This window comes from Loxodonta africana, chromosome 7, assembly GCF_030014295.1.
Source record: "Loxodonta africana isolate mLoxAfr1 chromosome 7, mLoxAfr1.hap2, whole genome shotgun sequence".
In the NCBI taxonomy this organism is placed as follows: Eukaryota; Metazoa; Chordata; class Mammalia; order Proboscidea; family Elephantidae; genus Loxodonta; species Loxodonta africana.
This window is the reverse complement of record NC_087348.1, coordinates 58,394,036-58,406,168: the sequence shown is the minus strand read 5'-3', so window position 1 is coordinate 58,406,168 and position 12,133 is coordinate 58,394,036. Positions and strand designations below refer to the sequence as shown.

The following is a 12,133-nucleotide window of genomic DNA, read 5'->3' as shown; positions in this document are numbered from 1 at the left end:
CACAAAGCTTCATCTGATTCATGATTCTGTGGCTCTTGCTCACTTGTCTGGGTTCCCATATCACATGGTCTGTAAAGTATTTTATCCTGTGTCACAGTCCACCTTGCATTTTGATTATGTGTGTAAGATTCTCTTATTGCATTAGATTATAAGTATTTTGAGGACAGGGACTATACAAATCTTTATATTGCCTTCGGCACCTATCAACATACTTGTCTTCCAAAAACCAAACCCAAATCCATTGTGGTCAAATGGATGCCGACTCATATCAAAAAACAGAACAAAAACCTATTGCCATTGAGTGGATTCCAGCTCATAACGACCCTATAGGACAGAGTAGAACTGCCCCATAGAATTTCCAAGGAGCTCGTGGTGAATTCGAACTGCCGACCTTTTGGTTAGCAGTCATAGCACTCAACTACTACGTCACCGGGTTTTTGACCCTATGCAGCAGATGCTTAATAATATTTCTTAAAATAACTCAAAATTACAAATGTGACAAGTACATTTTATAAACAATGATTTGGTTTGTTTTGACACAAAATGAACCAAAATTCATTCAGGTTTTAAGTAACTGAATATTTAATTCCAACTGTTTCTTCCTTTGGAATATTCTAAAAATTATTCTGTCCCTTAAATAAGTTTAGTGAACTGGACTTTTCTATCTGTCATATATAGTTTTTTGTTGGTGGAATTTCTGGTTGCCCAGTTATGCATTTGTCGTTAATTATGCTGGTTTTTTTTTTTTTTTTTGGTATTGTTTCCTTGTTCAACTAGCCACCCTATTATTTTTCAAGTTACCATAATAATACTTCTGAGTGCAAAGTTTTGTGTGTGTGTGTTTTTTTTCCCCAAAGTGAAATACGCTGGAGTATAAACATAATTAAACCCCATGTATCTACCCTACTAAATTATTTTCTAAAATATCTGGACAGATATATAATAAATTAATAAATAATGTAATTACTTATTTTTACACCAGCATTATCAGAGGGAGAAAGAATTTCATTTCATTGTGATCTAGCCAATAGTAAACATATTGTTTCTATTTCCTTGCTTTACATAAAAAACAGTTTGTTATTATTTTAATAACTTTTTTCTGTATGATCAGATTACCATTTTATTTTTTTTCCTCCAATGACAGGAGAATAGCATTTCATTAATGCAAATATAACTGAAAAGGGTAATGTAAAATTACCTTTCTTTCCAAACTGAGTCAACCACATCAATTATTATATGAAAAATCTCCCATTTGTTGAATATGTAACATTAGGGGATTTGTTATAATATAAATAGCTAAGATTTATTGAGTATCTGATATATTCTAGGTACTTTGCTCCAGGTACTTTGTCTTCACTTAATCCTTACAACCATCACATATATTTAGAGCTATTCCTTTTCCCTGTTTTATAAATGGTGAATGTGCTGCACAAGACCCCCCAAAATTCCCATCTAACCGATAGTACATCTGTTTTAAAAGCTAGATAATAAACCCCATTAACATTACCTGCTATCTTCTTTACCTACAACATTCATCTTTATCTCCATCATCATCATCATATGGAGATTTTACTGGCCGAGGGCACTGAGCTAAGCATTTTAAATCATTTTATTTAATCCCTACAACAGTTTATAAAGTGAAAGTGTTCCACATGTTAAAAATGTGGAAATTGGGATTGGGAAAAAAAAATAAGAAACCTTTCCAAGGCCACGAAGCTAGTCAATCATGGATTTCAAAATTTGAACATTGGTTCAACACAGACTTCTTGGCCCGTGGTTTCACCATTATATTATACTGTTTTGTCATAAAATCTCATATCAGATGGCCCTTTTTGTCTCTTTCAAAGAATTACAAGTCCTTTCCAGGTTGTACCAGGATGGAGTAAAAGAATGAAAAGTCAATAATTACTCTAGGCTGTGTTGGGGGATGAGACAAAGAAAAGACCAGTGTGACAAAAAGCCCTACGTGTGTGTATTTAACAGTTATAGTGAAAAGAAAATCAATGAATCTGAGTAGGTAACAGCAAAGACTTATTCTTTCAATGCCCAGACATTCATCTCATGAGCCTTTGCTGTGGTGCATCAAGGTGAGCTGACAGCCCCGCTCCTGTATCACATCTTACTTTTTAAGAAAAACCTCCAAGTCCCTCATCTCATCCAACTCAGTCCTCTCTGTTGAACTCCTCACTTGTCACTCCTGACACCAACTGGGAGACAAATATTACAGAAAATTTGGCAGAGCCTGTGTTTTTATACTAACCATAAAAGACTCCCAGGGTTCCAAGTGAGTATTTGTTCAAATGAGAAGGATAGAGAAGGCAGTTTGAAGTGTTTACAACATGATTGTGAGGAATTTTTTTTTTTTCTTCAGGAATCTTCTTTCTTGTTCTTTTGGGACTAGAGATTTTGTGAATCATACATGACCAAAGGGGATTTGGGGAAGGGACAAGTTTTGATTTAATCTGGAGTTAAGCAGTCATGTTTACAGGTATAGACATGTGAGAGATGGGCAGAAAGAAAGAATGTATACAGTTTTCAACACCACAGGATATATGATGCTCAGGGATTTATAATTTGAACTGCTGTTTAGCCTCAAATTTATTTACAAATTCTCATCCATCGCTGGTTTAGAATTAACTACTGGGTCTTTAATTTCCTGGCATTTAGGTCTAATCCACCAGGTAGCTGAACTGTCTTCTTTGGTCAGAGAATGACCTGGATCAAAGAGGCCAGAAAGTCATCAGACTGTAAAAAAAAAAACAACGAAGGTAGCCTGAAGGGATGAAGCAGGCGGGGTCAGATACTTCTACAGTGTTTTATTTCCCACTTTATCATAAGAGGTTTAACAAACGACAGGTTCAGGGAGCAAGTTAGTGACAGAGCAATTACATAAGCAATGTCCCCTGATTCCAGGGGAATTACTCATTCTGTCCCATACATTTGTACTTGCTCATATTTACCCCCTCTACCCATCTGTCAGCATCCATCAGTTTGTTGTCCTGTGGAGGCTTGCATGTTTTTACGATGCTGGAAGCAATGCCACTGGTATTTCAAATACCAACAGGGCCACCGATGGTGAAGAGGTTTCAGCGGAGCTTCCAGGCTAAGACAGACTGGGAAGAAAGTCCTGCTGATCTACTTCTGAAAATTAGCCAATGACTCTATTTTTCACAGCAGAATATTGTCTGATATATTATCAGAAAAGGAGCCCTCTAGGTTGGAAGACTCTCAAAATACAGTGGCTGTAACCACGGACTCAAGTATACCAAGGCAATGTTTCTTTCCGTTATACATGGGATCGTCGTGCCCACTCAGCGGCAACTATCGACAACAGTAACATATCTACTCTGTACGAATCCCTTACTGGCAATTTTTCAAACAGCAGCAGCAGATCAGACAAATAGGAAAAGTAAACTCATAAGAAAATCTTATAAAAATCATCTTCACCTAGAAAAGTTATGCTATAGAGTGAGAGGCATGGTCTCAGAGAAAAGATGGGCCTTTATTACAATTGCAGCTAAGAAAGATACTTAAAGAGAGTGGCCAGTGTTTAATAGGAAAACTGTTGGATTAATTTATTCCAACATAAAGTTACTGTTGAAAGACAGAGACAAAGAAGCAAATAAAAAAATGTAGATTCATTTCACCTGAGAATGCTGTAATAGTGATCATTGTAAGTATAATCACATATAGATAAATCTTTGTCTTTATATTGTAATACTTACAATTTAATACAACTGAAAAATAACTTCTTTTTCTTCTGTCATACATGTTACCTCAATATTTCTATCATGTGCTTGCATATATTATTGTACTGCATATGTTAATATTTGCATATATAATTTCAGGTTACTATTTATTATGGGAATAAAGTGAGGAGGCGAATAAAGTGAGGAGGGGAGGCATGATAGAATTAAAAAATTGACTTAGATTCAGTGTAGTTAAATATGACCTATTGAAAGTTGAAATGAAATTGGATTTATCTAGTTAAGACTCCCATGGCCTATTTGAATGTCCCCAATGTCAGTTTGTTCATATCCTTATAGGGCAGGCCCTTTTATTGTTGAACATCTTCAACTGTTAGGAGTTACATATTTTGTCTCCAAGGTAGATTCCCTAGAAGCAGACTCATTGGTTTAATTCCATACTAAGCATTTTCCAGAATAATTCTAAACTCATATCTTATTGAATAAATCTGAGAACGCTATGAAGAAACGTCCCATGTGTTCTCACCAAGTGAATGTCTGCTTCAACAATAACAAGGTTGACAAGATGCTTATTAAGACAAAATGCTTACGAGTTAAAATTACATTGGCCTTATCTCTGTTGCCTTCTTGAGAAATAACTAATAATTTTATGAACCTCATTCCATAAAGTGTCCACAATACTGGTGAAGCCAAAAGTAAATGTAAATGTAGTATTCATTACAGGATCAAAGTTTTACAAAAAGGTTGGAGTTATCTTCCAGCGTAACATTTCCTTTAATGTTGAAATTTAATAAGTCTTCATTCTCTGGATGATCAAAGTCTTGTCTGGCATAGTTGGCCATGCTACTGTTAGTGAAAGAATATACTGCACAGTAAATCCTAAAATATGTTTCTCATGACAATGACTGATATGATACTCCACATAAATATATTCAGAAAATATTAATGTCGTATCTCCTTCTTAAAGATATTTGATACATTTGTGCATCATAAAGAAGTGGATCTCAAATTTCACTATACATTTGAATTGCTAGGGTAGTGATTAACAAAAGGCCTCTCTTTCATAGGACTGTGTTATTGTCCTGGGATATTAATGTGGACAGATTATCCAACACCAAATGTTTAACAAATTATGTGTTAAAGACTCTAAGAAGAACTACACTGATGAAAATGGATTGATGATATTCAAATCAGCTGTTTTTCCCAAACTGATGCTACCTTTTAATTCCATCCTCTCCAATGTATTTTAGAAAACCCTACCCTATGTGGCTTCCTTACTGCATGTATTATGTTTTCTGAGCTGCATTCCGTATAATTATTTTAGTTTATTTTTCAGAGTCAGAATGAAAGTATAATGAAAACAAAAACTCAGTTGGTTTAACATAATAAAAACAGAACAATTAAATAATTATTCAGGGAAATTCGAGGTTCCAGATGCAACTCAAATTCATTTACCTCAGATTGCTTTCTTAGGTAACTTAGAAAATCTCTCTGTGAATCTGCCCAAAGCAACTTGGAATAAAACAGTCACGATTTTAGTTATTAATTTCTGTTTTTATAGTTCTAATCACACCTTTACATTATATTTTTGACTTATTGAAAGGAGGGAGTCCTTGTTGTTGTCATTAGGTGCCTTCGACTCTATTCTGACTCCCAGTGACCCTGTGCACAACAGAATGAAACAGCACTTGGTTCTGTGCCATCCTCACAATCATTGCTATATTTGAGCCCATTATTGTAGCCACTGTGTCAGTCCATCTCACTGAGGGTCTTCCTCTTTTTTGCTGACCCTCTAATTTACCAATTATGATGTGGTTCTCCAGGGACTGGTCCCTCCTGATAACATGTCCAAAGTGAGATGAAGTCCCACCATCCTTGCTTCTAAGGAGTATTCTGGATGTACATATCCAAGACATATTTTTTTTGTTCTTCTGGAAATACATGGTATATTCAATATTTTTCACCAACACCATAATTCAAAGGCATCGATTCTTCTTCAGTCTTCCTTATTCATTGTCCAGCTTTTGCATGCATGTGAGGTTGAAAATATCATGGCTTGGGTCAGATGCACCTTAGTCCTCAAAGTGACATCTTTGCTTTTTAACACTTTAAAGAGGTCTTTTGCAGCAGATTTGCCTGATGAAATATGTCATTTGATTTCTTAACTGTTGCTTCCATGGTTATTGATTGTGGATCCAAGTAAAATGAAATCCTTAACAGCATCAGTCTTTTCTCTCTTTATCATGATATTGCTTTTTGGTCCAGTTGTGAAGACTTTTGCTTTCTTTATGTTGAGGTGTAATCCTTATTAAAGCCTGTAGTCTTTAATCTTCATCAGTAAGTACTTCAAGCCCTCTTCAACTTCAGTAAGCAAGGTTGTGTCATTTGCACAGGGAGTCCCTGGAGTCCCTGGGTAGTGCAGAAGTTTAATGTGCTCAACTATTAGCCAAAAGTTTGTTGGTTTAGTCCACCGTTGAAAACCCTTGCAGTACAATTCTACTCTGGCACATGGCACTGCCATGAATCAGAAACAATTCAACAGCAAACTTTTAATTTAATTTTTATTTTTTTAAGAATGGTTTTTGTGTTCACATGTTAGAATCTTTATAAAATGTATCTAAACTTGGTTACAAAAAAACACATAAATAAAATCAAGCACTGAAAACCTTTTCACACCCAGCAGTACATATAGTGACCACTTACTTTTTCAGTCTCTAAGGTTTATTGGGAAGGTGCTTTCCCACTGACAGTGCATTCTGCCACAAGGTGGGGGCCTTTATGACTGTCTGAAACTGAGGAAACGGGCATGTGCTGTAAATTACTATTTTCACAGGGTATTTTATGAGGTGTGTGCATTTTGGTAGGAGAAGTAGACATTTTGAGGATTCATATGTAGTACACATATGTACCTCTGGATCCTGAGGGACTGTGGGGTAGAATAAGTGAGACAGCATTTCTCCCAAAAGACTCAAAGTGTAGGCTTGTGTGAGGTGACAAGAAAATCCATGTTAATACCAAAAATTCATACCTAAATAATTCAGTATGATTTCATTAATAAAAACACATGGTATCAACAAAAAAATTCGAAGCTGAAAATAATTGAAAAATAAAATGGTCAATAAAATTCTACAGGATTGAAATATTTTCATGACCTATGTTTGCTTTTTTTTTTTTTATGTTTGCTTTTATTCATTCATCATTTATTGAGTAATTATTATATGGTAGGCATCTAGCTGGGCTCTAGGGCTGGTAAAATGTAGTCCCCATCTACAAGAAATTCACAATATGTTGAGGAGCTGGGCATGACTATACATATAAAAACAATGTTAAATGCTAAAATTAAATTATATGCATAGTACCTTCAGAACAGGCAAGGATGACTGAATTTTTCTAGTGGTGGAAACTATGGACTAGGGAGGGAAGGGATAGGTGGTTTTCAGGATCTCCCAGTGCAGGGGGTTGGGGGGAAGCTAGTGTACACATAGTCAATGAGATATAAGGTAACATGGTTGTGTTTAATTAAGAGCAATATAGCTGGAGAATAAGGAATAGGTAAAAATGTTCCTGCTGTAAAATTGGGATTGAAGATGCAGATTTATTTACCAACTACTTGGAGAATTTACAGAATCTTAGAGTTAGAAGCCAGCTTTGGTCTCCACCTTTTTATTGACCCTCCAAAAAACAAACTGTCTTTTCAAGGTGAAAACTATTCAGTGGACATGTATTATTAAACTCCTAGGCTCTCTGTTTCACATGGGAAGGATTACAACAAATCTCTAAGTAAAAAAATGTAAATTTGCCACTAAAATATTTTTGCTGATACTTTAAAAACATGTTTACAAAAAAGAACAAGAATGAAAGGAAGGAACAAAAGGATAAAGAAGGAAAAGAAGGGAGGGAGAGAGGCAAGCAGGCAGGCAGACAGGCAGGAAGGAAGGAAAGGAAAATTCAATACATTAACTAGACTAAAATAGAAATGAAACCCACCTGGTATAATTTTAGGAATGCCACACTTCATCACTTTTAAAACTTCTAGGACTAATGAACGAGATGAGATTTCCTGATAGGGAAAATATAATACTTTAGTTCCAGAAATATTATATATTCAAGATATTGAGGGTTTTTTTTTTTTTTTTGCAAGATAGATTGATGATCATTCTTTTTCACTGCTTTCTGGTTTGCAATATCTGATGTTCCTGAAGGCACACAGACAGTTGATATACTCAAATCTTAAAGTCAAGATGAATCAAAGGTTCAACAGTTTTATAATCCTTTACCTTTTTTTTTTTTTTAAGTTTTTACAAAGGGAGAGCTTTCCATTGGAATTGATCTTCTTTATAGTAACCGACTGCCATAGCACCACTGAAACCCGCCATGAATGTATGATCTGTCCTTGAGGATTCCACTCACATTGTGATGATTTTGTCTCTAGCTTGACCTTTCAGCATATATTAAAATGGTGGAACTTTCTCAATGGGACGAATTCAAGGTTTTTGTTTTGTTTTCCTTCATTTAACTTAATTTCATTAACTTATTTTCAATTTCTGCCTTTATAGGAGGGCAAGGCCTGCTCAATGAACCACAAAGCATGTCCCTCAAGCAACACCACTGCAGAATCAGAGCCTGCCTCACAGGTATTTTTATTTTGTTTTGCTTTGGTTATTCCGGAGAGCACTTCTTATGCCATGGGTTTCAGTGCTTTTTTCTCTGTTCATAGCTGGTGAAGGGATTGTACATTTGCTAGTACAAGAAAGTTCTTTCACCTGGTGCCACTAGGACTTGCCATGACTGCTATACTTTTCATCAGATTGTGGGTTTGACTATATGAGGTCCTCAGGTAGATGATCCAGGGTGTGGGAAATGCCCCACCCCATCCCACCAAGAAATAAAACAAAAACAGCAGGAAAAAAAAAAAGCAAGCACATATTCCTTTGGAACAAAGACAATTTTCAGAACATTTTGTGACGTGGAGGAGGTAGAAAAAAGTACGAATTCCCTCAAAAACAACACCGCCACCAAATAAACACATCGGAAACTAAATTCTGAAATTCTATTTGTACTTTTCTACCTTTGAGCAAAAATGTTGTAGCGTGCAAATTTTAGTGTTTGTTTTATTAAAGACAATATTTCTGAACCTTTACATTCAATGAATTAGAATTGAAGTCTTTGACCAGGTTTATCTTGCCAAAATAGTACTTGAAACATCTTGCCATTTTCAGGTAAAATGTTTTATATACGTCTCTGAAGTAGAAGTTTTAGGATATTGGTATTTATTTCATTTTTGTTTGCCATTTTTTTTAATGTATTTTGTTTTATTTGTTGTTGTTTTTGTTGAGACTATACACAGCAAAACATACACCAGTTCAGCAATGTCTACGTGTACAGTTCAGTGAAACTGATTACATTCTTTGAGTTGTGCAACCGTTATCATCTTCCTTTTCTGAATTATTCCTCCCTCATTCACAGAAACTCACTGCCCCCCCTAAGGTTTCTATCTAATGATTTAAGCTGCTGTCATCCATTTGATCCTATATAAAGATAGATCTTACAGAAGCATAATACTCAAGGCAGATGTTCATTACTAGTTAAGCTAAACTATCGTTTGGTTTTCAGAAGACTTCACGGGATATTTTTGGATTAGGGTTTAGAGATCACCTCAGGGCAATAGTTTTGGGGGTTCTTCCAGCCCTCATAGTTCCAGAAATTCTGGATTCCATGATAATTTGAAATTTGATTCCACATTCTCCCCCTTTTGATCAGGATTCTTCTATAGAATCTTTGATCAAAATATTCAGTAATGGTAGCCAGGCATAATCTGGTTCTTCTGGTTTCATGGCAAAGGAGGCAGTTGTTCATTGAACCAATTATCCACACGTCCATTCCCTCCTCCTATTCTTGACTCTCCTTTCTCTGTTGCTTCAGGTGAATAGAGACTAATTGTTGAGCTTTGGATGACTGCTTGCAAACTTTTAAGACCCCAGGCACTGCTCAGTGAACTAGGAGGTAGTACAGAAGCAGTAAACACTTTGTAAGGCCAATTAACTGAAATGTCTCAGAAACCATGACTCTAAACCACCAAACCAATGGACCAAATTCCATGATGTGTTTGGTTGTATATAAGCAGCCTCAGCAACTACTTTTTTTTTTTTTTTTTTGGCCATTGTTATAAGTAAATCTATCAAAAAACTTTTGCCAATTCAACTTTTTACAAGCATATCACTTATTGATAGAAATTACAATAATTGGCTCTGTAACCCTACCCTTAATCAATGAGATTTTTCCATCGCCGTATACCAAAATTCAGTATTCTATAAGCCATTGAAAAAAACTGTTGCCATTGAGGGGATTCCAACTCATGGCGACCCTATAGGATAGTGATTTTTATAGGATAGAGATTTTTATAGGATAGAGTAGAACTGTCCCATATAGTTTCCAAGGAGCAGCTGGTGGATTTGAACTGCCAACCTTTTGGTTAGCAGCTGAACTCTTACCCACTGTGCCACCAGAACTCTAAGCAGTAACCCCAATTTCCCCCTCTCCCCCACCCCTTGTAATCACTAATAAAACTTTGGTATCTATACATTTCCTTTTCTTGTCTTTTTATACAAGTGAGGTTGTCCAATATTTGTCCTTTTGTAATTAACTTATTTTACTCACCATAATGTCTTCAAGCTCCACCCACACTGTAGCATGTATCAAGGCTTCATTTCTCTTAAATGGTTGAGTAGTATTACATTGTATGTATGTACCACATTTTGTTTATCCATTTATCTGTTGATAGTAATTTAGGTTGTTTCTAACTTTTGCCTATTTTGAATAGTGCTGCAGCAAACATTAGTATGTAAGTATCTGTTTGAGTCTCTGCTTTCAAGTTTTTTGGGTATATACCTAGGAGTGGAATTGCTGGGTCATATGGTAGTTCTATTTTTAGTTTTTGAGGAACAGCCACAGTGTTTTCCACAATGACTGTACCATTTTGCATTCCCACCAGCAAAGGATCAGGGTTCCAGTTTACCCATATCCTCACCAACATTTATTTCATTTTTTTTTTTTTTTGTTTGTTGTTGTTGTTTTATTCAAGTCATCTTAGTGAGAGTGAAATGGTATCTCACTGTGGTTTTAATTCGCATCTCTCTGATGGCTAATGATGTTGAACATCTTTTCATGTGTTTGGTCATCATTTGAATGTGCTCTTTGGTGAAATGTCCATTCAAGTCCTTTGCTCATTTTGTCTTTTTGATATTAAGTTGTCAAAGTTTTATATATATTTTGGTTATTAGATTCTTATTGAATATATAGTTTCTAAACATTTTTGTAAAATATTTGTTGAGATACATGAATTTCCATTACTATTCTATTAGCATTCTAGATTTTTATCTAAAATTTTGTGTGTATTTTTACCCTTTTAATTGTCTTTCCTGTGTTGTTTGACAGAAATTACAAATGTCTCCTTGTTCTGAATGTGAGGTGAAAAAATCAACAGAAAAAAAAATGACTGCCTTTGAAGAGATGGCAACTAGAGAAGAAACAATACTGTAAATACCAGGAAACTGTATTTAACACATTCATTTGATATTGTCTTCATACTCTTTTTAGACTCCAGGCTTGGTGGAAATACTAAGTTTCTAAAGCATGCAACTTTTTCACAATTTTATGTAACTTTATAAAGTAGTCCACAAATTTTCCGAAAGATTCCAGGCCAATTATGATCCTTCAAAAATAACCTTTGAAATGAACACCTATAGACGGAAGTGTACCATTGTTGTCATCAGTAAACTTCCTGGTATATATTGGTCTGTTTTGAACCCAAATACAATGTAACACTTGATTATTCTTGTTCACTTAAATTTCTAGTTCTACTGTGATCTAGTTGTTGAAATCAACTGGAGGATGATGAAATGTTGTGGATCCTCACTGGTCTTAAAATGCAAATTGCAATCCAACCATACAAGTTTTTGTTCACGCAAACCAATTGAAGTCACTTTTGTTAAAGCTGGAATCTGTGCCAGTTGGAATATATTGTTTGAGGGTCTTCATTGCAATAGTTTTATTAATTTGAATTATGTCTAAATAATGCCAAGACAATTCCGTCAAGGATTAAGTCAGTTAAAATAATTTATTAAATCATCTGATTAGCATGACGTAGACAAAACATCTGGATGAATGACTAAATTTCTGACTGAATGGATTAGATTTTTTTGTCATTCTATATAGATGCATCTCCAGGAAATGTCTATTGGACTTGCTCCAACCTGGGAATCCAATTTAGAAATGCTTGGCAATGAGGATTTGATTAAATAAACTTCTATGTAGTACCAGTGACCCTAGATTCATAGTCTTTGAAAACAAATGTATTATTACAACAAAGAAATAGGTATATAAATTGTTGAAATTGGGAATATTTCTCTCCAGCTATTTTAAAACAT

At 35.2% G+C, this 12,133-nt stretch overlaps 1 protein-coding gene across 1 annotated transcript in view; it reads left to right on the top strand.

Moving 5' to 3' along the window:
* The window catches only part of LUZP2 (leucine zipper protein 2), a 266,134-nt gene extending 254,888 nt beyond the window's left edge, over positions 1–11,246 (top strand). Inside the window, exons 8-9 of the mRNA XM_064288344.1 lie at positions 8,264–8,341; positions 11,142–11,246. Coding sequence (XP_064144414.1) covers positions 8,264–8,341; positions 11,142–11,246 — 183 coding nt within the window. The remainder of the gene's footprint in view (positions 1–8,263; positions 8,342–11,141) is intronic.
* The last annotated feature ends 887 nt before the right edge of the window (positions 11,247–12,133 follow it).